Below are 27,953 nucleotides of genomic sequence, written 5' to 3'. Positions count from 1 at the left end.
TGCCGTTCCTGGGTAACAGAGCCACCTTCTGCGTCCTGCTGAGCTCTGTTCTCTCCAGCACTTCCCAACCCCTAGTGCCCGGTACTCTTGCTCTACCAGGAACAAGCCATCATGTCTCGCCAGTCGAGTGTATCCTTCCGGAGTGGAGGCGGCCGGAGCTTCAGCGCTGCCTCTGCCATTACCCCGTCTGTCTCCCGCACCAGCTTCACGTCCGTGTCCCGGTCCGGGGGTGGCGGTGGCGGCTTTGGCAGGGTCAGCCTAGGGGGTGCCTGCGGAGCAGGTGGCTACGGCAGCCGGAGCCTCTACAACCTGGGGGGCTCCAAGAGGATCTCCATCAGCACTAGCGGTGGCAGCTTCAGGAACCGATTTGGTGCAGGTGCAGGTGCCGGAGGCGGCTATGGCTTCGGAGGTGGAGCTGGGAGTGGATTTGGTTTTGGCGGTGGAGCTGGTGGAGGCTTTGGGCTCGGTGGCGGCGCTGGCTTTGGAGGAGGCTTCGGTGGTCCTGGCTTCCCCGTGTGCCCCCCTGGAGGCATCCAAGAGGTCACGGTCAACCAGAGCCTCCTGACTCCCCTCAACCTGCAAATTGACCCCGCCATCCAGCGGGTGCGGACGGAGGAGCGGGAGCAGATCAAGACCCTCAACAACAAGTTCGCCTCGTTCATCGACAAGGTGAGTGGGATCTTTCGTGAAAAACCGCCACAAGTGTGGAATAAATGCCAAAGAAAGTGCAAAGAAGGGAGATTTTCTGACTTTGTGCACATACCTTCCTAGGTGGCCGTTACAGTTTTTTCTGTGTCCTGGATCTGTGGCCCATTTTCTTAGTTAGACGGCTTCATTGGCTACTTGGGAAGAGAGGGTCTTACTTCCTGCCCTTCAGAGATGACCTCATAAGGGCTCTTTGATGACTGTGGGGCAAAGACAAGAGTTCTGTGCTTCCTGTAACAGGGCTGATTGACGAGAAAGGTAGATGAGTTCATTGGGCAGTAGCCTGAGTGTCTTCACAGCCGCCCAGCTGGGTCCAGTGCTGTCCGGGTGTCCTGTCTCCCCTAGAAGAGTGAGGGCAAGCGCCTCACTTTGCACCTCCCTTCTGGGAGCCCAGGGCCAGGCGCCGTGCATGGAGAGGTGGAGGGGACCAGCAGGAAATGGGAGGAAAACTGGTGAATTGATCATCGAAACATGAAATTCAAGTTTCTCCACCTTCACACTCTGCCCTCTCCAGGTGCGGTTCCTGGAGCAGCAGAACAAGGTCCTGGACACCAAGTGGACTCTGCTCCAGGAGCAGGGCACCAAGACCGTGAGGCAGAACCTGGAGCCCTTGTTTGAGCAGTACATCAACAACCTCAGGAGACAGCTGGACAGCATCCTGGGCGAGAGGGGCCGCCTGGACTCGGAGCTGAGGAACATGCAGGACCTGGTGGAGGACTTCAAGAACAAGTGGGTCACAGGGAGCAGAGAGGGGGCGGGTGATGTCACCTTGGCACCAGATGTACTTTATAACCAGCCTGCTGCGTATGCCTCCCCCATGGGCTAGACGCATGTCCCTTCCATGGATGCCTGTGGAACTGGAAAAAAAAACAATCCTGTCCCTGTTTAGAACGTACCAGCCCCAAACTCAATCCCTTGGTACCAATAGCATTTAACCACCAGCCAGAGCAACAGGCTCAGCACCTTGGTACCACCTGGGGAAACGAGCCGTCATGTAATCCTTGCTCTTTAGGGCTTTTCTCCCCAGTATACTCGAAGTCCACAGCATGGGCTCTCTGATGGATTGTCCCCAAACCCAACATAGTGGCTCAAATAATTTCTTTAGCCCTTACGGAGTAGTAGCTGGGTTGGTAGTTTTTTGTTTGTTTTTTCACAAGGCTATGGGAGTTGAAAAAAGCACTAGGGAAATTGGATATGGCATTGGGTAGAAATAACACAGCTTCTTTAATATTCTTTAAGAATATTCAAGAATATTCTTGAAGCAACTGAATGATAGCAATAACATAATGTTTATCTGGTAAGCAGTTACAGAAAAACCAATGTTCTTACAGGTGAGGACTTTGCCCAGGGGCTCATACTACCAGTGCTCCCTCCCTCTCTGGCTGTATGATGTGAGAAGACCCTTCCCAGCGGGAAGGCAGGCTCACAGTGGTCTTCATGCAATAAAGACCCCAGACCCCACCTGTCCCTCATCCTCTGATCAGCACTTACCATCCTTTTTACCACCAGGTACGAAGATGAAATCAACAAGCGTACCACTGCTGAGAATGAGTTTGTGATGCTGAAGAAGGTGCGTGGGTAGAAGATAGCTCGTAGCCCGGGGCTATGCTGTCTCAGGGTGTCGTTCATATAAGTCAGGGTAAAAATCGGGTGCAGTGCCAACCATCCCTGTTTCTCTAGGATGTGGACGCCGCTTACATGAACAAGGTGGAGCTAGAGGCCAAGGTCGATGCCCTGATGGATGAGATCAACTTCATGAAGATGTTCTTTGAGGCGGTAAGAAATGCCCCCTATTGGGGACCCAGAGACATGGGACATCACCAGGAATTAGGGGCTCCAAGATTGACTTCAGTGGTTCCTATGCTGTGAGCACACCTCTGTCTCTCCCTCCCCTTTGGTACCACTCACACTTTATTACTTATGAAGACAACCCTTTAAAAAAAGAAAGTCAAATTAAAAGCAAAAGACCTCTTCAATAGTCATTTTGCAGAGTGAGGTCTGGAATGCATTACTAAAGGCACAAGTATACCTTTCCTGGCCACCTCCCCTTTCTGGAGTGGCATCCCCTCTCTGTTTTCTCCCAGCAAGCAGTCCATGCAACTAGATTTTTTTAAGTTATGGCCCAAGAAGATGTGAGTCTGAGAGGTTACATGATAGGGGTTTCTTGGACGTTCAAAGTTGTTAAAGTTTTTTAAAAACTAATTTGAGTCATGATCTGGATTGTTTATTAACTTATCTTAATTTTTGATGTAGGTGGTTATTATTTCTTTTCTCAAGTTGACATACCACAATGAGTGGAAGATTTGAATGGACCCAATATTAAATAACACAGAATGACTGATTTCAAATCTCCCTGCAGGAGCTGTCCCAGATGCAGACCCATGTCTCAGACACGTCCGTGGTGCTGTCCATGGACAACAACCGCTCCCTGGACCTGGACAGCATCATCTCTGAGGTCAAAGCCCAGTATGAGGAGATTGCCAACCGTAGCCGGACGGAAGCTGAGTCCTGGTACCAGACCAAGGTGGGTGCTGTGGCAAATACATCCTGAGTGAGGGGATGGACATATGTCTAGGATTCCAGACTGTTGACAAAATGCTAAGAATGGGGCTCCCAAAACCGCTGAGGCCTTGTGGGGTGACTTGTGGGAACAGTCATGCATACATTTGCCACATAAATTCAAGAACCTTAAGGAGAATCTCATTCTGAATCTCACACCTGTGTCTCTATGAAAGCAAAGGCACTAAAGGGAAAATTATCTAAGACCAGGTCCACCTGGACAAAGCTGAAACCAGCCCCAGGTCTCAGATAACTAGACTACTTGCCACCTCTTGGTCGCTCCTGCCTGTGAGCTTTGAGAAACTATTTCCATTCTTAAATAAATGGGGGTCTTTCCTCTTTTCTGGTGGTTTCAGTATGAAGAGCTGCAGCAGACAGCGGGCCGGCATGGGGATGATCTCCGCAACACCAAGCAAGAGATCTCTGAGATGAACCGGATGATCCAGAGGCTGAGAGCTGAGATCGACAATGTCAAGAAGCAGGTAGGGAGAGGTCGCAAGAAGGCAAGGAAGGGGCCTGAGCTCTGAAAGGGAGATCTATTTTGTTTTGTTTTACTTTTTATAAACACACCCACACACACACACACACACACACACACACACACACCCCAGAGCTGGAACAAATACCAGCGTTACAATGTTCCACCATCCACAGTGACCTGGACAAATGTACTGGCTTCTCCCTGAAATTCCAGAAAGAGACACCTGAGGCCTAGGTCAGCTACTAAAGGGTTCCCACTCACTTCTTTCCCTCTGTAGTGCGCCAACCTGCAGAACGCCATCGCGGATGCTGAGCAGCGCGGGGAGCTAGCACTCAAGGACGCCAAGAATAAGTTGGCCGAGCTGGAGGACGCCCTGCAGAAGGCCAAGCAGGACATGGCCCGCCTGCTGCGCGAGTACCAGGAGCTCATGAACACCAAGCTGGCCCTGGACGTGGAGATCGCCACCTACAGGAAGCTGCTGGAGGGCGAGGAGTGCAGGTAGGCAACATACGGCTGACTTCACAAGTCCAGTATGGCCTCACATTTGATAAAATGGAGCTTCTTCTCCACTACAGGGTGTAAATCACACACACAAGTGACCACTATCTTGTGCATGATAATTACTCTTCACTAATCCAGTTTCAATCTGACACCTAGGCATACAGCTGACCTACACAATGTGGCCCCAACTCACTTTTCTGACCCAGTTCCCACCACCAGGATTCTTTCTCACCCTGTTCTCATGACCAGATTCCTCTCCTTCAAGCAATTCAACAAATGTCTTCCCATTCTTCAAGTACCCCTTCCTTCAGGAAGCCTTTCATGATTACTCCAGCTGAGTTAAATTCACTTGCCTTTGGATTCTCAAACTACTCTATTTTCTGCAATCTTCTGACACTAACCACCGCATCCTTCCTATTAGAGGTATTTCTGTCTATGCCAAATTCCCTCAGAGAACGTAAGCTCCTACCAGGCCAAAACTGCTTGATACATATTCATAGTTCCCACAGCCTCTTACTCATGCTTTCCATCTAATGGGTGGAGGAGGATGTGAATTACAATCTTCTTCCAATAAACTGTTTTTAGGTCAAACAGGCTGACACTCCTCTTCATTGGGAAGTCACTCTAGAGGGCTATCTCTTTCTCTAATTTAAGCAGCTTTGGGGCATGCAGGCTCCTTGCTTGTAGAACAAGCTCTAAACATGACTAGTACTGTCTTTGGGGAGTTTTTAACTCTTCCTTTAATTTTTCCCATTTTAGACTGAGTGGAGAAGGAGTTGGACCAGTCAACATCTGTAAGTAACTTTGAACAGACCTTCACAATGATGATAATATGGGGTATTTGGTGCCAACTCAGAATCCTATTGTTTCTACATACCAGAAACTCCCATCGCAGTATATAGTTTTTTAATACATTTAGAGAGAAGGAGGTAGTAGAGGGGAAAGAGCCCAGATTGAGACATGAACCAACATGGCTCATGTCTTATTTCTTGAAGCAAAGGCCCAGTGTTTCATACATCTGTACCCTCTCCCCTCGTTGTCCCTACCCCCTGAGGACTTAGCACGATTCCTTGCCTTCTAAGCTCACCAACCTTCTATTAGGGACCTTAACTAAATGGCATAGTCCTGAGCCTCATTTGCTACTCTGTGAAAGAGGCCAGGTACAATGCTAACACTAGTGGGATCAAATAACTTGGACGTGCAGGCTTAATCGAGCATACTGGTCTCACCAAGTTCTCCCTCCTTTCTCTGCAGCTGTCATCACAAACAGCGTGTCCTCTGCCTATGGCGGCGGCAGTGGCTTTGGCGGTGGCCTCGGTGGAGGTCTTGGTGGAGGTCTTGGCGGTGGTCTTGGAGGAGGTCTTGGCGGTGGTCTTGGAGGAGGTGGCAGCGGAAGCTACTACTCCAGCAGCAGTGGAGGCGTTGGCCTGGGCGGCGGGCTTAGTGTGGGGGGCTCTGGCTTCAGCGCAGGCAGTGGCCGAAGCCTGGGGATGGGCTTTGGCAGTGGTGGGGGCAGTAGCTCCAGTGTGAAGTTTGTCTCCACCACCTCCTCTTCCCGGAAGAGCTTCAAGAGCTAAGAGCCTGATGCAAGTCACTGCCACCCAAGAGCAGCAATCCAACCTGTGGTGACTGCTTCTTCCAGGTGGTTGCCCAAGCCAAGTTTTCTTTTTCTGGAGTGTGGTCTAGTCCAATGTATTGCAGAGTAGCATTCTTGGTCCAATCCCCGGTCTCTAGTCTCCTGTATTGTGATTCTATGCTCTGCTTCAAATCAGCCTTTAGGTCTCTATAGCATGGTCCTCAAGAGAAGAATCCAAAGTTTCCTGGTATCTAAACCTTCAGACCAGGGTCCCCATCCATATCCCAAATTTTGTTCTGGTTCTGACTACCTCCAGAGTGTGTTCAATAAAATGCTTTTATAATATAAGCTGTTGTGAAGAATTGTTTTTTCAAGGTCTACAACCAGCCTAGAGACTCCATGAGGGTCAATCTGTCCAGATGTGCTTGGTTCCTCTGATGATTCATGGGGAGAACAGAATGACCTTGAAGGCAAAGTGGCCGTCATGGGTGGTCCAGAGACTCCAAGAGGCATGAAAAGGTCTTGCTACAACCTCTAGAATGAAGGAGTGTCTGGAGGGCATGAATAGTAATGTCCACTGCATTACAACTTGGACCGATTTTAGAGCCTTTTGTTGGAGGGGGGCCCCATTCAAGGTGGGCTGATTTGCAAGTAATAGCACATATGGGCTTCATAAATAAGGAATACATTACCTTCAGAACTCAAAAAAAAAAAAAAGCCTAAAAGATGTTAGGCCTGTTCTAGTATTGTGGGTGCCAAGCAGGTCAGTAGCTGTTTCTTGACAGTGTCAGGGTGGCCTTCAGATTACCAGATAATTTCAGGTATTTTAACTGAGGCAGCAGGAATTTGCACTGTGTGTGGAGAAGTGGCCTATCCTCTTTGTGAGCTCCTTTGTATTTGCATGTCCTGAATGAGTATGCCCAGTGAAACTCTTCGGAGGAGGATTCATCAGTGTAATATCATACCTGTGCTCCTGGAGAAAGTCCAGGCATTTAAGATTTTGCCTGCAAAGATTGTGTGCAATGGCAGTGTTATGGAGGCATTCCCTGAACATCTGAGTTAAAGATGTATTGTGCCCCTTCAGGGGTGAAGGAAAACTGTGACTGAAAGGCTGTGGGAATGAGTATTGAACAGAATATTGTTAGCCAAATCCATGAAACCAAAGTATTTACCAGTTGCTGATTGGGTAGAGTCAGCAATTTCATTAGTGTTGGGTAGGGGCCTTAATGGGTATGACCATCAGATTAAGGCTCTGGTAATCAACTGTGAAGTACCTTTCTTCTTTCCAAGTTTAAAACAAAGTCAAATTGGTTGTTGAATAGAGAAATAATGTGAGCATAATCCCCCTTCTCTAAACAGATGCCATATAATGGGTCTCACTATTTGAAGGCCCTATTCTAATTTACATTGGGGCATATTAACTATTTTAACTAGGGGAAGGTCTATAGAGTTCCATTTTGTCAAGCCAATGTGTAAATGTCAAGGACTTGATTTATTTTTAGTTTGTTGCTTATTGTTTTTGACTGTGCGTGACCACTGTGTAATGTTTTAGGGGGCCATGGATGAAATATAGTCAAGTCAATAGCTCTGATAATTAGGGTGAGGCATACTTATCTGTTCTCTATTTTGGGTTTAATAACTCCTTCAAGATTATAGAGGTATCTTGTTTAAATTTAGTGAGATCCCAGGCAGAAGTGTAATTTGACCTCCAGTATGGATTAAGGCCACAAAGGTTTGCCAGTTAGTGTATTTTAGACATTAAAGTTAATTCAGAACCTATATGCTAGAGGCACAAAGCCAATCCATGCCTTTAAAAAAAAATCTCCTAGATGTATAAATTCTTTTAGTAAATTGTATTTCCAGTTGCATCAGATTGTGTTTCAGTTCTTTGTTTCCTCCGTTTCCAGATTTCTTTCTTTCATTCCTTTCTTTCTTTTCTCTTCTCCTTCTTCTTTATCTTTTCTTTCTTTCATTCCTTTCTTTCTTTTCTCTTCTCCTTCTTCTTTATCTTCTTCTTCTCTTCCTTCATCTTTCTCTTTCTCTCTCTTCTTTCTTTCCTTCTTTTCTTTCCTTCTTTTCTTTCCTTCTTTTCTTTCTTTCCTTCCTTCCTTCCTTCCTTCCTTCCTTCCTTCCTTCCTTCCTTCTTTTCTCCCTCCATTCTCTTTCTTTTTCTTTTCTGTGTTTATTCAATATACTTGGGGGAAAGAGGGATTATTCTCTACCTTGCTCAAATCCATAAATGTCTTCCTCCAGAGAGCCTCAAGTTGGTATCATCAGGGTTTAGGGCCTCCTTCATGGAAATAGTTGAATTAACCCCTTAGTTGTGTCACAGCTGTAACATATGTGTTTTCCCCTGTAACCCTGAAGATGAGGCTCTCGTTTGGCAACAACATGGGAAGCAGCAGCAAAAGCATTTTTCAGGATCCTAGTAAACCACCTGCTTTTCAGAGTGTGGCCTTAGCCTGCCTCATAGTAACTGCTCTTTCTCCACATGAGTGATCACCTGATGGGACCATATATTGCACAGGTTATCGATCTTTCCCTTGAGCACTTCACAGAATAGAGACCAACACCTGCTTGAGACACACGCTAATGGTCACAGGGTAAGAGTCACTCTCATGATCTTAGCATCAGTCACTGTTTATGGGAGAATCAAGAAACACGATTCAATATGAGACACCCAGATAGGTTTGGGCTGAGTGCATCATCCACTGCCATTTTAAGGAGGGCCCCAGTCCCATATTCTTGTCTCTAAATGACAATTATTGACACTTCTGACATAGGTCAGTTAAGTCTATAACAGATGCCTTGGTGGAACTCAGTAAATGTAGCACAAATCAGTATAGCTCAGAATGCAAGTTTGAGACCAGGCAGCAACACAACTCAAAGAACCTACAAGATAGAAAGCGGCAACTCAAACTGAATGCTCTCAAGTACACAGCAGAGCTATATTACAAGGCAAAGCAAGAAAAGGAAGACCTCAGTGGTAACAGTCATCATCTAGACAACCTGCTCACAGTACCAATTATTGTGGCCCCCCTACAGAGGCAGGATGGATCTCCACTTAAAATTTGATTCAACTATTGAGATTGATGACAGTACACACACACATACACACACACACACCAAGATGGTATGAAAATATATTACTCACATAATAAGGCTTTCTGGGGAGAGAAGGGAAAGCCTCCCAACCCGATCCAAATATGGCTTGGAAAAGCAGGGAATGGAGATGGAGTGGGGTATTTATGGTGACTAGGGGTGAGGCCAGTCTGAGGAGTACCATACATGGCTTGAAGTTCCCACTAATCACAAAAGAGGGAACACCCAGGCTTTCTTATCAGTTTTCTCAGATGTGGGAAGAGGGGAAGAAGTAGGAATAGGGATTAGAAGCTGTCAAATATCATTACAGTAAAGGTGGTTCAACATTAAAAAAACACACAATTATGTAATATACAATTTTAACAGAATAAAAGGAGAGAAATCAAATGCTCTCTCTCTCTCTCTCTCTCTCTCTCCTTCGCTCACACACACACACACGCACACACAAACAGCAAATATTACACTGAATGATCAAAACTTTCTCATTGAGACCAAGAAGGAGGCAAGGATAACTGTGATCACCACAACTATTCAACATTATACTGGAAATCATGCCAGTGTGATAAGGCAAGACAAAGAAATAAACATCTTAAGGATTAGAAAGAAAGAAAACAAGCTGCAGTTATTCACATATGACATGATTATGTATGTAGAAAATGAAAATATTCTCTAAACTATTAGAATTAATAAGCAAATTTATCAGTTACTAGAAAATTAATATAAAAGTCATTGGATTTCTATATACTAGCAAGACACACTTAGAAAATTAAATTAAAAAGATACCATTTTAGTAGCATCAAAAAATTTATGATATCTAAGGATAAAGATATGCAAAACATACACAGAAGGCTATAAAACCTTATTGAAAATGACTAAAGAAAATTAACAAAGAGAGGCATATACAATTTTCATGGCTTGGAAAACTTAATATTGTAAATATGTCAACCCTATTTGAAATATGGATTCAAAGCAATTTCAGTCAAATTTCAGGTGGTATTTTATGGAAATTGCTAAAACTATTCTAAAATTTGTATGGAAATGAAAAAGATCTAAAATAGTAAAAAAAAAAAAATCTTTAAAAAGACCAAAGTTCTTGTAGTTCCAGATATTGAGACTTATTATAAAAATTTATTAAGTAAGAGAGTGTGCTGTTGGGAAATGACTGAAAAATGGACCAGTGGGACAATATATAGACTCAACAAACAAACCACATATAGACTCACTTGATCCACAACAATGGTGCCATTGCAGTGTGATAGGGAAAGAATGGTTTTGCACAACACATGGTATAAGGTCAATTGACTCTCCATATGGTAAAAACTGTATCATGAGTCCTAATTCATATCATACACAAAAATCAATTTTAGCTGTATTATATAGTCTTATATGTGAAAGATAAAATGATAATGTATGTAAAAGAAACAATTTTTCATGATGACCTACGGATAGACAAAATTTCTAAACATCATAAAAATTGCTTATCTTACAAAAAGTATAAACTTCTGCTCACAAAACAACATAAAAATAGCAAAACAGAAAGCCACAACCCAGGAAAAGATGTTTACATTACATATATCTCTCAAAGACATTGCATTCAAGAACATACAATGTTTATATGAAATTCAAAAGACTATCCACAGTAACATTCTTTTCTTTTTTCTTTTTTTATTTATAATAATTTTTTATTATGTTATGTTTAGTCACCATACAGTACATCCCTAGTTTTTGATGTAAAGTTCCATGATTCATTACTTGAGTATAACACCCAGTGCTCCACGCAATACGTGCCCTCCTTAATACCCATCACCGGCCTATCCCAATCCCCCACCCCCCTCCCCTCTGAAGCCCTCAGTTGGTTTCCCAGAGTCCATAGTCTCTGGTGGTTCATTCCCCCTTCTGTTTACCCCTCCTTCATTCTTTCCTTTCTTCTCCTATCGATCTTCCTATTTCTTATGTTCCATAAATGAGTGAAACCATATAATTGTCTTTCTCTGCTTGACTTATTTTACTTAGCATTATCTCCTCTAGTCCCGTCCACGTTGCTGCAAATGTTGTGAAATCGTTCTCTTTGATGGCTGAGTAATATTCCATTGTATATATGGACCACATCTTCTTAATCCAGTCATCTGTTGAAGGGCATCTCGGCTCCTTCCACAATTTAGCTATTGTGGACAATGCTGCTATGAACATTGGGGTGCATATGGCCCTTCTCTTCACTACGTCTGTATCTTTGGGGTAAATACCCAGTAGTGCAATGGCTGGATCATAGGGTAGCTCAATTTTTAACTTTTTAAGGGACCTCCACACTGTTTTCCAAAGTGGCTGTACCAACTTGCATTCCCACCAACAGTGTAAGAGGGATCCCCTTTCTCCACATCCTCTCCAACATTTGTTGTTTCCTGACTTGTCGATTTTTGCCATTTAACTGGTGTAAGCACAGCAACATTCTTTTCAAGTGGACATTCACAAAGATAGACCATATTCTGAGCCAGTTTTTTTTTAAAAGATTTTATTTATTTATTCGACAGAGATAGAGACAGCCAGAGAGAGAGGGAACACAAGCAGGGGGAGTGGGAGAGGAAGAAGCAGGCTCATAGCGGAAGAGCCTGATGTGGGGCTCGATCCCGGATCGCCAGGATCATGCCCTGAGCCGAAGGCAGACGCTTAACCGCTGTGCCACCCAGGCGCCCCACTGAGCCAGTTTTTTTAAGACTGAAATTATATAGACTATGTTTTATCGCGATGGTACATTAAATTAGAAATAAAAAGCAAAATATCTCAAAAATCCTAATTATTTGAATACTAAACCAAATACTTCTAAATAACCCATGCTAGTTAATGAGGGGACAGTTTAAAGGAAAGCGTCTAAAGGTCAGTCATTACTTATTGCCTGCTCCTTTACAGTAGAAACCCAGAGCAGCAGCCTGGTCACCAGTGCCCTTATCTGCAGGTCAATATGAGGGAAGATCTATGTTGGTGTATGTCAGGGTTGCCAGATTTAGCAAATAAATATACAAGATGTGCAGTTCAATTTTAATTTCAGATAAATGACATATTATTTTTAATATAAGTATATTCCATGTAACATTTGGGTATATTTATACTAAATTTGTTATGTTGTGTATCTGAAATTAAAGTTTAACTCTATGTCCTCTATTTTGGCTTAGTGGCCCAATTCATAGGTGACTGGGATAGTAATGCCTGCCCTGAGTATCAAGCCTGTAGCTGAGTAGTTGACCTCTCTAGAACTGGGGACTGGTCTGGCCTTTACTCAAGGATGTGAGGGAGGCCTGTAGGATAACCTGCTGTCATGGAACTTCTCATATGGGGAAGGAGAACCAGAGTCTGAGCCTGGCTCATTGGGAAGTTTACCTGTCAGCTTTTGGGATTTTGTGCAGCATGGAATTTCCTAAGCTCCTCTTTCACCGTGCCCTTGACCTCAAACTCTAGAGCTTCCTAATAGAAGGGTAGGGAAGTCACTAATATTCCAAAGTCTCGCCCAGCTCCAAAGCTTCTGCCTAGCAACCTAACCTGTTCAGCAGCCAGACCATTGCCCACTTGTGGACAACCATGCAATAAGGCTAGACTGCAACTTGACTCATGACCCAGGGGGGCAGTTCTCTGCAGTGGCTTCCAATTAGCAAAATATTATTATAACAGAATTGGTTATTGTTGTTCTTGTGGAATTTTTTCTTGCATTTTCTTATTTAGCATGTAGATAAGCCATGGTATGGATTGTCTGATTATCCAGATTCTAGAATAAACTTGTGTGAACATAGTCTAAAAAGGAGAAAGCCCATTTCTGTCTAAAAGTCAAAATTATGACCATGAGACTGATAACTGGGAAGATTTGAATACAACAATTCTTGCTTGTCAAAATTTGCATGAAAGTTTATGCTAGGAGCGCCTGGGTAGCTCAGTCGTTAAGCATCTGTCTTCAGCTCAGGGCGTGATCCGGGCGTTCTGGGATCGAGCCCCGCATCGGGCTCCTCTGCCGGGAGCCTGCTTCTTCCTCTTCCACTCCCCCTGCTTGTGTTCCCTCTCTCTCTGGCTGTCTCTCTCTCTGTCAAATAAATAAATAGATAAATAAATAAATAAATAAATAAATAAATATCTTTTTAAAAAAAAAGTTTATGCTAAAAATGGTTTCTAGATATTCTACCACAAAAAGAGAATGTTCCCAGTCAGAACCACCCTGATGCTAATCTGAGTCATCTGTCAACATGGACCATCTTTCAATTTCGTCTTTTAGTCAGTACATTTCAAAACAAAGTCTAACCAACACTGTTTTGAGATTTTAGTAATTATTTTTAAACTAGTACTTGGTAGAAAAACCTGAAGTGTAATTAAAATTGTTGGAGTTTCAGTGTGGATAAACTTGAGAGCTGAAAAACCGCAAAGGGGCTCAGTCTTTTGGAGACATCCACATTTTGTGAGCTTCACCTCTGGGAGTTCTACCAAGGGCAATGACTAGAAAAGAGTAACAAATGTGGTAGATATTAATCCAACTATATCAATAATCACTTTAAAAGTCAATAATCTAAATAGACCAATTAAAAGAGAGATTATCGGAATGTATCAAAACCACAAGACCCAAGTAAAGATTGAATACAAGAAACTAATTTTAAATATAAAGACATATATAGAGCAACAGTAAAGAGATGGGGAAAGATATACCATACTAAGACTAATTAAAATAAAGTTGGAGTATTTGTATTAATTTCAGAAAGAGCAGACTTCAGGGTTAGGAAAATAATCAGGGATAAGGAGAGGCATTACCTAATGATAAAGGGATAAATTCCCCAAGAAGATATAACAATCCTTAACGTGTATGCACCCAACTACAGAGCATCAAAATACATGAGGCAAAAACTGATAGACTAGCAAGGAGAAATAGATGACCGTACTATTATAGTTGGAGACTTTATCACCCCTCTATGATTAATGGAAAGTTCTAATAGGCAGAAAATCAATAAGGACATAATTGAACTCAACAGCATCATCAATCAACTGGATATAATTGACATCTATAGAACACTTCATCCAACAGCAGCAGAATACACATTCTTCTCAAGCTCACACGGAACATGCAGCAGCAAAGAAAGAATAGAAATCATACAATCTATGCTCTCAAACCACAACAGAAGTAAATCAGAAGCAAACAACAGAAAGATAACTGAAAAATCCCCAATTATGAGGAGATTAAGCAACACATTCTATAACACATGAGAAGAAGAAATATCAGGAGAAATTTTAAATATTTTGAACTAAGCGAAAATGAAAATACAATTTACCAAAATTTGTGGGATGCTGCAGAAGCAGTGCTTAGAAAGAAATTTATAGCATTGAATTTATACATTAGAAAAGAAGAGTCATCTAAAATCAATAATCTAAGCATCCATCTTTAGTAAGTAGAAATAGAAGAGCAAATTAATTCCAAAGTAAGCAGAAGGAAATAAATAATAAAAACTAGCACAGAAATAAATGAAATAAAAACAGGAAATTGACAGAAAAAAATCAATGAAACCAAAATCTGGTTCTTTGAAAAAATAATGAAATTAACATGCCTCTAGCCAGGCTAACTAAGTGAAAAGAGAGAGAGAGAGAGAGAGAGAGAGAGAGAGAGAAAAGACACAAGTTACTAATATCAGAAATGAATGAGTGAACTTCACTATGGATCCCATGGACCTTAAAAAGATAATAAAGGAATACTATGAACAACTCTATGCCTACAAATTTGATACCCTAGATGAAATGGGCCAATTTCTTGAAAGACACAACCTGCCAAAATTCACATAAGCCTCTATCTATTAAAGAAACCAAATCAAGGATTCATAGCCTTCCAAAATAAAAAAGAACATCAGGCCCAGATGGGTTCACTAGTGAATTCTATGAGACATTTAAGGAAGAAATTATACCAGTTCTCCACAATCTCATTCAGAAGAAAGAAGCAGAAAGAATACTTCCTAACTCATTCCATGAGGCCCGCAAAACCAGACCAAGACATTATAAGAAAGGAAAACTATAAACCAAAATCTCTCATAAACATGGATTCAAAAATCCTCAGAAAAATATTAACAAAACAATATCAAAAGTATGATTCATGAAAGGAAGAATTGATAAGCTGGATTCATTAAAATTAAAAACTTCTGCTTTGCAAAAGTCACTATCCAGAGAATGAGAACTCAAGCCACAGACTGCGAGAAAATATTTGCAAAAAAAAAAAAAGAAAAGAAAAATCCAATAAAAAGACTGTTGTCTGAAATATAAAGAGCTCTTAAAACTCAACAATAAGAAAACCAGGGGCACCTGGATGGTGTAGTCAGTTAAGCGACGGATTCTTGGTTTCAGCTCAGGTTGTGATCTCAGGGTCATGGCATTGAGCCCCAGGTCAAGTTCTGTGCTTGGCATGGAGTCTGCTTGACACTCTCCCTTTGCTCCTCCCCTCTTAAAATAAATAAATAAATCGAAAGAAAGAAAGAAAGAAAGAAAGAAAGAAAGAAAGAAAGAGAGAAAGAAAGAGAGAAAAAAAGAAAGAAAGAAAGAAAGAAAGAAAGAAAGAAAGAAAGAAAGAAAGAAAGAAAGAAAGAAAATGAAGAACCCAATTAGAAAATAGGCCAAAGACTTTAACAGACAGCTGACCAAAGAAGTTACAAAGATGGCAAACAAGCATATGAAAAGATGCCCACATCGCGTGTCATTAGGGAAACACAAGTTAAAACAATGAAATACCACTATGCACCTTTTAGAAGAGTGAAAATCCAAACTGTGACAACACCAAGTGCTGATGAGAACGTGGAGCAGCAAGAGCTCCCTTCCTTGTTAATGGGAATACAAAATGGGGCAACCATGTTGGAAACGTCCATACGAAAACCTACACGTGATGTGTGTAACCGCATAGATTCGTCAGCTGTCACAGAGGTACCGCTCTGGGGAGGGATGTTGATAGTGAGGGAGGCTACGCACGGGAGGGGTCAGGAAGTACATGCGAACTCCCCGTCCTTTCTGCTCAATTTGGCTATGAACCTAAAACTGGCTTAAAAATTAAAGTCAATTTTTTAAAATGGTGCAATCATTTTGGAAAACCAAAATTTGCTTACTCTGTGTGTGTGTTTATGGTACAGGTGCCTGGCTGGGCTGGTCATACACTAACTCTTGACGCAACAGTTCTATTTCCAGGGGCGCCTGGGTAGCGCAGTCGTTAAAGCGTCTGCCTTCGGCTCAGGGCGTGATCCCGGCGTTCCCGGATCGAGTCCCACATTGGGCTCCTCCACTAGGAGCCTGCTTCTTCCTCTCTCACTTGCCTGCTGTGTTCCCTCTCTCGCTGGCTGTCTCTCTGTCACATAAATAAATAAAATCTTTAAAAAAAAAAACAAAAAAACAGTTCTATTTCCAGGTATTTATTTGTGTTAACTGAAAACATACGTCCACATGAAGCCTCACGAGTATGTTCATCACCATTTTATGGAAGGTAATAAACTGGAAATACCCATCAGTCAGAATGGGTAAAGAAACTGTGGTATCTCATACCATGGCACATCACTCAGCAATAAAAGAGACTGAAATATCACAACAATCTGGATGAATCTCAAACACATTTTGCTGAGTAAAAAAATCGAAGCACACATCCATATAAATAGTATAAAATATACAGAAATAATAACTAATAAATAGATATATTTAAAGTGTATGCTGTATGATCCCATTTTATAAAGTTCTAACATGAACACATTAATAATCCAAGGTGGAAAAACTCAAAACAGTGACTGCCTGGGGGCAGTGGGATTATAGGAAAAGGACACAAGGAGGATTCCTGGAGTAATAGAAATGTTCTCTAGCTTGATATTGTGTGGGTTACAGAAGTGCATGCGTTTGTCAAAATTGATTCAACTTCCTACTTAAGATCTGTACATTTCACTGTACATACATTATATCTAATCAATTTCTTAAAAATTTTAAGAGAAAGAATGTCTCACTTTTCAAGTGTCTACGGTGGAGGTGGGAGAGAAAGCAGGGAACTGGGAATGGACTCTAGAATACCTAGTCAGCAGATTCGGCCGCAGGGTCCAAATGCTTGAAGCAGTATCGAATGATCTTCTGTGCTTATTTGGAAAAATCCAGGCTGTTTCCTGGAAGGAGCTGAGGAAAGGGCAGAGGAAAATGGGAAAGAAGTTAAATTTATCAGATCCCCCTGAGGCCTCCTTCACCACATTATTTCCCAGACTTGTGCCAGAGGATGTACTGATGGGAGAAAAAGGAAGCGAGGGCCAGACTCGGCTGGCAGTCTCCAGGCAGAATTCCTAAATTTACAGATTGCAGCAGTCCTACAGCCCTTTCAAGGACCTCCTCTGCTGCTTTGCCCCTGTCGCTTTGCTCTTGTTAGTGTCATTCTCCCTGGCAGCTGCGACACTCCCCAGGATATATTGGCAATGACCTCCAGAGCATATGTGCCACTGATACACACCTAAAGGGTCTCAAGACTGATGTTTTACTAGGCAGTAGTGAATGACCTTATCTTCGCAGCGGCTAGCTCCTCATGGCCCTAAAAGCCTTGCTTCCAAATTTCTTAGAGACTTTCGCCATCCTTAGCCCCCGCTAACTAGTAGGTATATGGAATCAGCTACTCCTCGTGACCCCAGTGCAGCTCCTTCTGCCCACAGGGTCCTGTCCCCGTGCTGTAATCAAAGCACCTTTTTGCACCAAAAACATCTCAAGAATTCTTTCTTGACCGTTTGCTCCCAGCCCACATCACATCATCGAATATCTGTCACTAATCCCAACCCCAGGCTTGAAGTGAGATTACAAAGGATTAACAGATGGCCATTGCCACTAAATGCCAAGAAGTCTCAGAGGAGCACGTGTGAGGCATGTTTTCTCTCTAGGATATTCTCTAAGAGTCAGATGATTTTGAGATGCAGTTTTTGGGTAGGAATTACTGTAAATCATCCTGAATTGGGGGGAATTACCCAATGTAACCATCATTATGTAGACATTCCCCCCTTTACTGACATTAAGGGAGTCTCACTAGAAGGCATCTGTAGGAAGACATCATCCCACAGGCTGCGTCTCATTCAACCACTTACAGTATTTAAACCAGGTCTTTATGTGTCTCACTGGAGGTTTGCTGGAGTTTTTTTACCCAACTACATTTTTTTTTAAATGACACAAGCTAGTGAGGTGGACCCTTCAGTGGTGAGGAGGCAGGATGCAGAAAGGAGGGACATGAGAGAGGCCGTGGACAGAAACAGAAACCAGGCCACGTAGAGATTTTGTCGGCTCCTGGGGAGGCCAGGCTAGGCTCCTCTCTACCCTAGTTGTCATAGAGGACCTAGGACACATGACAGAAGGAGAATCTGGTCCCTCACCCTGCTCGTTCCAGGCATAATCCACACCAGACCTGCTATACAGCTTCTTGTGTCTTTTTGAAAGATCTTTCTGCCTCCAAAATTGCTTCTTGCCTCAGAGCCTCAAAATGCCTCACTTCCTCCAGTTTCCATACTGTCTGAACNTATATATCATAGAAGGCTGCCTTTCTACTCCAAGTTGGGTGCGACTGTCTCTCCATGTTGACTAGGGAAGCCAAGCATTGTCCCCTTCATCTCAGTCTGCCCCAGTCCCAGCTCAATTATGCACCTGTCATTTACTCAACCATTCAAATGCCCCTACCTACCCAATGCCGGTGTGTATGGGGTGAGTCAAAAAGAAATGAACACCTTCAAAAATCTGTTACACAGTAACTAGATTTTTATAGGAATATGCACCAAGATCAATGTTTAAAGGAACATCAGAGTTTTTCTATAATTGTACAAACACTCAATTTATGTCCCTGAAGGCACACGACACGCATCAATCCTATATGCTAATAATAGTAACCCAATTCATCCCAGACCCTTTGTGCATATTACTTTTGGCAGTTGAAATGACAGCCACAATGCTTCCCTTCATTTCCTCCAGGCTAGGAGGAAGAAGCAGGACAAATACGAGATTCTTGACTTACCCCCACTAGAGGTCCCATGGAGTGACGTCAGGGGTTGGGACCACAGTTCCAGAGGCAGGCAATGCTTTGAACTGAGCGTCTCACTGAGCACCATAGAAGGTGTTCTCTCAGTGACCACTGGACCCCCTGACTGACCTGGGGTAGAGCCTCATCCCACTGGATAACGGGAGTTGTCAGAAACTTCCAGCAGCTGTAGGTAAAGCCACTCAGATTTCATGTCCAGATTTATGACCCTGTCACTGTGTTCTCTGCAAAAATGGATGGGCCGTGTGTGTGGAAATTGAGAAATACAAGGGCAGTTCTACAGTGTAGTGCATACTGTATGTTCATGACAGCCTAGTTACTATGTCATGCAGTTCTGGAAGTTTCCATACTGTCTGAACCGCTCTATGTATCATAGAAGGCTGACTTTCTACTCCAACTTGGGTGTTACTGTCTACAGTCTTTACACAGGTGGCTGCATGTGTTTTTCTTTCAGTGGGTGCTCCCTAGGGAGAGGACTGGGTCTGTGGGATTCCCTCTGAACAGCATCATCCTGCACCGGGGCTGGCAGGGTTAGGCACTTAGTCTTAAACTTTTGATGGATGATGACAATAGTTATCCCTCAGTCTCATCTGCCAGCTCCACCCAGGGAGGCAGAAAGACAAGGCTTTGCATGGGCTCGGGCTTCTGGGTTTCCTTCCTGCCTTCCTCCATGCTGGGAAAAATGCAAGGAGTACAGGTGAACCCCTGGGCCCTAGAACAAAGGCCTTCTTCATTCCAAGGCCATCAGACAGCAGCACTGAATGGTGGCTGTCCTGGCAGAGGGAAGAGGCTGGGCTCGGCAGCTTGCTGGGGAGGAGGCCGGCTGTCATTGGCGTTACTCACGTTGCTTGCTTTCGTTTCTCTCACATAGTTGCCTGAACTGTCACCCTCTGTTTGAATCTTGTTATGAAGGTCTGGCCTTCTCCACCCCGCTCCTCTGGGAAAATACAACCATGGGACATGATTCAGGAACACTGGGGAGATTTCACTGGAGAACTCAATTCTCTAACCATCCAGTGGGTCTGCACTGTCTGTGAGCACAGCCCTCTCCTGAGTGTGAAAGTAGAAACAGAGGGCAGAAGACTGGACTCTTGAGGAGGAAAAAGGACCACTTAGCCCAGGACGACTTACCCCAGTGTCAAAGTGGAATATAGAAGCCAGGCGCCTCCCTGCAGCCAAAGATACAGAAAATCAAGGGCAAATGAATAAAGTACAAACTTGACCTTTTAAGGTGGCAGGACAGGAAAAGAGTGAAATCAGAAATGGACCTGCCATGGGGCCCCACCTCCCTAACTCCCCCTCCACTGTCATAGGAGCCTGCGGCAGCTCTCATGAGCCCTCCTAGCTGACCTCATTCATGGTCAGGGTCACCAGCATTGGTTCCCAGGACATCTGATTCCCTGGCAGGTAGTGATGAGAATTTCAGAGAAAAATACATCTTTATATATATTAAAAAGACTATAATATAAAATAATGTATTACAGAATGCCGTAGAAATCTATAGATAGGAGAAATACTCATGTCAGGAAATGAAACATAATACTTTATATTGCTGGTGTTATCTGGTGGACATGCCAAGCTGGGAAGTGGATGATATGTTCAAGTTAAACCATCCTGTGACCGGCTACCTGGTTGAATGTGAGGTCCCTGCTACAATGGAATTACACACTTTATTCAGGGATGAGTCTTCTCCCACCCTGGAAAAGATGTCAGGTCAGTACTGAAGGAGGCACTGATCTGGTCACCTGTGTTGGTGGATGGCAGCCTGTCCCTGTATGCACAGCCCCAAGGACAGAAGAGGGCCCCGCAGAGGGTGGCCCAGGGGAGCTTGACTCCACACAGGACTGAGCGAGCAGCCTGCTGGGTTCCTGCCAAAGACACAGATCGTCCTTCTCTCTGGCCACAGTTTCCTTCCAACCTCTTAGGCAAGGAGCCGCATCCACCCCAGAGCAAAGATTCTTCCCTGTCCTGCTGCTCTGAGCGCCAGCAAGCTTCTAAATCAGGCTTCTGCTTCTGCTGCCCTTCTGGCTTCCATGGTGCCACACCGCTTCTGGGAGCAAGGGCAGACCCCCACGTGTGGCTCCCAGGTCCTTACCAATATGCCACAAACCTGCAGCGTGGGTTTCATTTCTTCCGCCCCCATCCCCTCCGCCACACACACAGCTGCACCTGTGTTCCCGTTCTCGAAGATTCTCGGGCACCCCCGAACCCACTAAGCTTCTTCCTACTTGCATTATAATACGGTTATGAGCTCCTCTTGATGGAGCACTTCCATGCAGGCCCTATGCTAAGGCCTCTGCATTATTTCCTGCAATCCCCACAACGCAGTGAGCTAGGTATTATTTTCACCCTCACTTTACAGCTGTAAAAATGAATAATTTTCAAAAGACACACACGAGCTAGTTAAGGGCCTGAGCGCTCTGTCTCCAGAGCCCAGGCTCTTAACCAGGGGTCGATATACTTTTTCTTTAAAGGGCCACATAGTAACTCATTTCGGTTTTGCAAGCCATGCACTCTCAGTGACAACTACCCATCTCCACCATTGCACAATGAAAGCAGCTATAGAGCTAAATCCTGGGAAAACTGTGTGCTGCTCCCACCTGACTTACCAACCCTTCCCACCCCTCCTGCATCGTCTAAGCCAAACCTAGAGCCTCTATCCCAAGATAGTAGAACAGAGCAGAAGGCCATGCCATGGGAAGGAACACTCCTTTCCCAGAAGTGGGCGGAAGCCCATTTCTTGGTCAGCCATTGTGCAACCAGGGTGGAGAGAAGGGAGCTGTTTCCGTTGTCTTGAGAACGTATCTCTTCCCTATGCTTAGATAGCACCTCCTTTGGACAGGAAATGACCTGCCCTCCTGGATATTGTGCACCCCAAAACACTGGAGAGATGGGACATTTCTAAGATAGTAACAAGAGCTTTTCTCAGATCACCTCAATGGGCGAGTTTGTCCTTCCTCTGCTGGTTGCCATTTACCCTTGTGTTCTCACACAACGGCATGCCTCAATGCTCCGGGTACTCAGTACTTAATGTGTGGGCTGGGAAAAAATGGACCTCATTCCTCTCCAGGCCAAACATCACTCTTCTTTCCCTCCGAGGTGTGTAGCCATTTCAGATTTCAAGTGCTGAGATTAGAAATAAAATTTGGAATCTACTTGTGACATGTAAGGGCACATTTGTATGATTCACTGTTTCTATATCCCCTCAACTTTCTGTACACACCCCATTAAGGTGTCTGCTTCTTGATTCCTAAGAAGTGTCTGTTAGAATAAAAATTCAGTGAAGTCCTCAATGATTTTTGTCCTACTCATTTTAGATTCCTTAAGTTCTAAGTGAACATTTCAAACAGAAGAGAAAAAGGTGTCTGTGGATTCCAGTTGGAAAGAAAATTTTGCATAATAACAGATCAGTGGAAGCAAACACTAGAAAGGGAGGTGCACAAGTCAGGTTTCTAGGCAGAGTGACCTTTGGTGATGTCTCCTGTCCTCTGAGGAAACTGCCAATTGGCCAGCTTATCACACAGAACAGAGAGCAAATGCTGACTGCATAGTGTAAAAACTCAACTCTCTTGTCCCTTTGCTTTTCAAAGAACGATTATGTCTCCAAAATAGCCCCCATTTTCATGCCCAGGCCACTAGGAAGAACAGCCAGGAGCTCCAGAAGGACAGGTACAAACATGGTGAAAAACACTGCAGGCCACTTCTTGCTCAGGCCTTTGGGCAAATGCCTATAAGAACTCAGAGTCAGTCCCACCCTGATGGGAAGGGTGGTGCTGGTAGAGGAGAAAACCTGTGTGGGAAGGGGGCACACAGAGGAGCGTCTGAGTAAGCAGAAAGAAGGGACAATTATCACAGATCAGCTCCTTGTCTCCTTTGTTTGAGAACATGACTAACTCATGACTTCAGTGAATTCATATCCAGTCTTATTGTGTTAGGATCAACAAGGCTGGAAGGCAGGAGAATTTCTCCATGACTAAAGGAAGCCAAAGAAGCAATCTTCATATTTCATACCTTTAAGAGGCTGGGGCTGATCTCACTATTTGTAAAGATCAGCCCTTCCCGATCTGCAAGCTCACCTTCCAGGACGGAGCCCAACCCATTTCCATCCTATATAAACTGCTGCCGGGAGGTTCATCTCACAGATCTGCTCCTCTCAGCTCTACCCTCCAGCCTCTCACGCTTTCTTCAGCCCTCTCCTCTTCAGGAACCATGTCTAGCAAATCCACCATTAGGAGCCAAAGCGTCAGCCACCGTGGCTTCAGCGCCAGCTCAGCCAGAGTCCCAGGGGTCTGCCGCTCTGGCTTCAGCAGTGTCTCCGTGTCCCGCTCCAGGGGCAGTGGTGGCCTCGGTGGAGTATATGGAGGAGCCGGCTTTGGCAGCAGGAGCCTCTATGGCCTGGGGGGCTCCAAGAGGATCTCCATCGGAGGGGGCAGCTGTGCCATCGGTGGCGGATATGGTGGCAGAGTTGGAGGTGGCTTTGGCTATGGAGGTGGAGTCGCAAGTGGATTTGGTTTTGGTGGTGCAGCTGGTGGTGGCTTTGGGCTCGGTGGTGGAGCTGGCTTTGCTGGGGGCTATGGAGGCTCTGGCTTCCCTGTGTGCCCTCCTGGAGGCATCCAAGAGGTCACCATCAACCAGAATCTCCTCACTCCTCTGAACCTGCAAATCGACCCCACCATCCAGAGGGTGAGGACTGAGGAGCGGGAGCAGATCAAGACCCTCAACAACAAGTTCGCCTCCTTCATCGACAAGGTGAGCCAGGAACACCTACCTGCACTGGGATTCCAGAGTCCTGACACAAGACAAGCAATGACTGTCTACCAGGGGGAGACTCAGGAGGCAGGGAGAAGGGGACTGAGACTAGCTCTCCCCTGGGATGCCAGTTGGCCTCCACGTTCACAACAGGCAGCAGGTGATGGAAATCATTTAAAACCCCTGGCTCTCTTACGTGTCCTTCATCCCTGCCAGGGAAGAATACTCTACTTTTCATAAGCATGAAGCAAAATAAGGCAGTGAGAGAATGGAATGGGTTAGCTTTACCTTCTGAAGACTCCTAGAATCAAAAAATAATGCCAGCGGAAATCTCCTTGAGGACTCTGGGCATGAGGAAAAGAGTGGGAAGAAAAAGAAAAGAAAGCATTTCTGCCTGGATTAGAAGAAAAAGACTCAGAAACATCTATGTATCCATAGAAAGGAATGTGTAGAACCAGAGCATGACCATGAGGGTGTTTGTTGTAGAGGAGAACTATGTACTAAAACAGAAGATATTGCACTCCAATCATTAACTGAATTGGATTTAATCATTAGATTCTGCACAATTCATATACTTTTAACTGAGGTATGATTTTTTTAAAAAATCGTGCAATGTAACAGGGAAATGTGTGATTGTGCTTTTCAATGAAAAGAAAAGACAAGTTGAACGCTACTGACAGGTGACATAACTTAGCCAGCGAGAAGACCTCATAGGTCCATGGAAGAATTTCACATTAGGATCACTGGGGTAGGAAGGAAATAGGTTTGGGGGGACCAACACTGTCAGTCTGATCCTCTCTACATGCTCTGTAGTAGCCCAGGAGCTCGGTGACATGCCAGGCGTGCCTGGGCTCCTGGCAACTCATATCTCTTTCTCCATTGCTTTCTCTGGCAAATAACCACCTTGTCTTCCCCCAGGTGCGGTTCCTGGAGCAGCAGAACAAGGTCCTGGACACCAAGTGGACTCTGCTCCAGGAGCAGGGCACCAAGACCGTGAGGCAGAACCTGGAGCCCTTGTTTGAGCAGTACATCAACAACCTCAGGAGACAGCTGGACAGCATCCTGAGCGAGAGGGGCCGCCTGGACTCGGAGCTGAGGAGCATGCAGGACACAGTGGAGGACTTCAAGAACAAGTGAGTTCAAGGAGACAAAGGGGTTCAGTTTCCTGAAGCGCACACTTGAAGACGACCGGGTGACCAGGTCCAGAGGTGGGCACGGTTCCGTAGGGAAACAGGTCCATGGCAATGAAAACCACAAGTAGTGCCTAAAAACAACCCCAAAAGAACAAATGGGCCATACTGGTGGGTGGGGAGAGAAAAGATATTAGGAATTGAGGGAACATAAAAAAACCATTTTTGTGGCTCAGTGGCAGGAAAGCTCAACTTAGAGATATCTGTCTTATGGAAAGTTGGGAACCCAGGCTGATCTTGCTGTATCATCTTCGCCACTGGCTCAATTGTGTCTTGCTCTAATTCCAGATATGAAGACGAAATCAACAAGCGCACAGCAGCGGAGAATGAATTTGTGACTCTGAAGAAGGTGAGCTGATGAGGATCAGGGGGTCATGTTCCTTTGTAGAGGGTGAGGACTCTGGGTCTGTGCACACATCCAAGAGTGGACTAGATGGGGAGCCTAAAAGGTGTTCAGACTGGGAAGGAGGGCTCAGCTGACTTCAAGTTGTTGGCTTATTTCCCAGGATGTGGATGCTGCCTACATGAATAAGGTTGAACTGCAAGCCAAGGTAGACACTCTCACAGATGAGATCAACTTCACCAGAGCCTTGTATGACGCAGTAAGCATCTCCACTCCTCTTTTATTTGCCCTGATGGGGCTCTGCAAAGGGTGGAAGATCTGGGGGATTGGATACCTCTGTAAATGCCACAGGAAAAAATGATCTGATAATCTTCTGCTCTGCAGGAACTGGCTCAGATGCAAACCCACATCTCAGACACTTCCGTGGTCCTGTCCATGGACAACAACCGTAACCTGGACCTGGACAGCATCATCGCTGAAGTCAAAGCCCAATATGAGGAGATTGCTCAGAGGAGCCGGGCTGAGGCTGAGTCCTGGTACCAGAGCAAGGTGAGCCTTGAGTTGACAGCTGTGTCCCCTACCTGAACACCAGCAAGACTATAGACTTCTTTGCTGGGAAGTGTGCTGTAAGGAAGCTGATCTTTTCTCATAGGATGTGTACCCTGCACTCCTAGAGCAGGCATTACAGTTTTTCTGTCCAAGCTCAAGAAGTCAAAGAACCCAAGTGCAGGAGGACAGCTACATAGATAAGGACCTAGTGAGCAGCCATTGGCCATAAGTAAGGTGCCTTCAACTTCTGCCCAAGACAACGTGACCCTGGATCCAAGATATTTGAGGGGCTTGTGTGGGTTACCCACCTGCACTCCTCCTCCAGCAGCTTCCTGTAGGTGGCGATCTCCACATCCAGGGCCAGCTTGACATTCATCAGCTCCTGGTACTCCTTCAGCAGCCGGGCCATGTCCTGCTTGGCCTTCTGCAGGGCATCTTCCAGCTCAGCCAGCTTGTTCTTGGCATCCTTGAGGGCCAGCTCCCCACGCTGCTCAGCATCAGCGATGGGACTGCAGGTTGGCACACTAGGGAGGAACACAGGACAATGAATCTGCGATTCAGTCCTCCAGAGGAGACTAGCCACACTTCTTGTAGAAAGGAGGAAGAGTTCCAGAGCCCAATATCATAGAAAGGGACTTTTCCTCTTTTTGCCCAGCCCTTTTCTCTTCTGCACAAATTAGTAATCTGAGAGCCACAGGACAAAAACCGTGCCCTCTATTTTAACCACCCTGCATTACACTGGACAAATACAGCAATTTGGAGAAATGAACCACTACTTTCTTTTTGAGTGCTGCCTCAGCCAGACCAGCACCTTTTTGATGAGCTCTGTGGATGCCACACTAACTTTATACAAAATTAGGAGCATCCTTACCAAGGAGATGCAGTTTCACATCTAGCTGTGGAGATCTTGCCTTCCCTCACTCTTATAGGATTCTAACTCACTTGGGTAACACTGATCTTCACCCTGGGTCCTTGCTCAACTTTCTTTTTCAGTAGAATCTTCAGCAGATTGGAACAATCTTGATCCTCTCTTCTGACCTCCCCCTTTCCTTTCCTCACTTGTTTCTTATATTCTAAACCAACCATTCTCCTTAAGTAATCTCTTTTAAAAAGCCCCAAGACTACCTTTGACAGTCTGACTAACTGGGATTGCTCCTGGTCAGGTGATTACACATTCTAGTAGTGTTGGTATGCGTGTGTCCCAAGCTGGGGGAACTCACAAGAGTGGGAGCGGTGTGTCCTCCTCTCTGCTATTCCCCAATTCCCAGTGTTTCCCTAAATGGTGACTGATGACCACTTGGTGGTGTAGCAAGAAAGGATGCTCTTCCTCTCCAGAGCCCCCCACCATACCTAAGCTTTCTTGACATGGTCGACTCAGGATCTCAGCCTCTGGATCAGCGTGTTGATCTCAGCAATCTCTGCTTGGTGTTGCGCAGGCTCTCCCCATGTCACAGCCAGCTGTGACCTGCAGCCCTCATACTGGAATGCAGACAGAGAGAAGGCAGTGTATACGGGCTTTCACATGCCAACAGTGGCTTTGACCTTGTGAACCAGGCATTAACACACTTTGCACTCTAGTGGCTTCTCCCCAAGGGATTTAGGGAAAGTTGATGCAAGGCTCGGATCCTGTACCTTGATCACAGACCCTCTTGAATGGACGCTGACTGCCTAGTTCAGTTGGGGACCAGCAATGTTCTGTATCCTGTTTCTGGAGTCAGCATCAGGGTGAAGACAAAAGCAAAGCTCACTAGGTCCTTATCTATGTAGCTGTCCTCCTGCACTTGGGTCTTTTGACTTTTGAGCTTGGACAGAAAACTGTAATGCCTGCTCTAGGAGTGCAGGGTACAAATCCTATGAGAAAAGATCAGCTTCTCTTACAGCACACTTCCCAGCAAAGAAGTCTATAGTCTTGCTGGTGTTCAGGTAGGGGACACAGCTGTCAAACTCAAGGCTTCACCTTTGCTCTGGTACCAGGACTCAGCCTCCTCAGCCCGGCTCCTCTGAGCAATCTCCTCATATTGGGCTTTGACTTCAGCGATGATGCTGTCCAGGTCCAGGTTACGGTGTTGTCCATGGACAGGACCACGGAAGTGTCTGAGATGGGTTTGCATCTGAGCCAGTTCCTGCAGAGCAGAAGATTATCAGACTCATTTTTCCTGTGGCATTTACAGAGGTAT

The 27,953-nt window shown here is 44.9% G+C and overlaps 2 protein-coding genes across 2 annotated transcripts in view; both read left to right on the top strand.

Annotated features, from left to right (window-relative positions):
- Positions 1–53: 53 nt before the first annotated feature.
- KRT5 (keratin 5) lies at positions 54–6,144 on the top strand. Its single transcript, XM_008704770.2, has 9 exons — positions 54–669; positions 1,220–1,434; positions 2,215–2,275; positions 2,386–2,481; positions 3,065–3,229; positions 3,621–3,746; positions 4,023–4,243; positions 5,006–5,040; positions 5,501–6,144. The coding sequence occupies exons 1-9, from the start codon at positions 112–114 to the stop codon at positions 5,821–5,823; spliced, it is 1,800 nt and encodes a 599-aa protein (XP_008702992.2). The 5' UTR covers positions 54–111; the 3' UTR covers positions 5,824–6,144.
- Positions 6,145–23,088: 16,944 nt separating this feature from the next.
- LOC103675652 (keratin, type II cytoskeletal 6A-like) overlaps positions 23,089–27,953 on the top strand; it is a 5,751-nt gene continuing 886 nt past the window's right edge. The window contains exons 1-7 of the mRNA XM_040641955.1: positions 23,089–23,694; positions 24,613–24,827; positions 25,173–25,233; positions 25,391–25,486; positions 25,612–25,797; positions 26,105–26,291; positions 27,751–27,949. Of these exons, the coding sequence (XP_040497889.1) occupies positions 23,155–23,694; positions 24,613–24,827; positions 25,173–25,233; positions 25,391–25,486; positions 25,612–25,797; positions 26,105–26,291; positions 27,751–27,949 (1,484 nt within the window). The 5' untranslated portion in view covers positions 23,089–23,154. The remainder of the gene's footprint in view (positions 23,695–24,612; positions 24,828–25,172; positions 25,234–25,390; positions 25,487–25,611; positions 25,798–26,104; positions 26,292–27,750; positions 27,950–27,953) is intronic.

The sequence above is a fragment of the Ursus maritimus genome, unplaced genomic scaffold (assembly GCF_017311325.1).
Source record: "Ursus maritimus isolate PB19 unplaced genomic scaffold, ASM1731132v1 scaffold_26, whole genome shotgun sequence".
Lineage (NCBI taxonomy): Eukaryota > Metazoa > Chordata > Mammalia > Carnivora > Ursidae > Ursus > Ursus maritimus.
Note: the sequence above shows the minus strand (reverse complement) of the source record. Positions and strands in the feature narration are given on the sequence as shown.

Excerpts from the sequence above, each read along its gene's own strand:
- KRT5 (XM_008704770.2), top strand. The coding sequence starts at position 112 with ATGTCTCGCCAGTCGAGTGTATCCTTCCGGAGTGGAGGCGGCCGGAGC. Across the intron at positions 4,244-5,005 it reads CTGGAGGGCGAGGAGTGCAG|ACTGAGTGGAGAAGGAGTTG; the intron begins GTAGGCAACATA and ends TTCCCATTTTAG. Across the intron at positions 5,041-5,500 it reads AGTTGGACCAGTCAACATCT|CTGTCATCACAAACAGCGTG; the intron begins GTAAGTAACTTT and ends CTTTCTCTGCAG.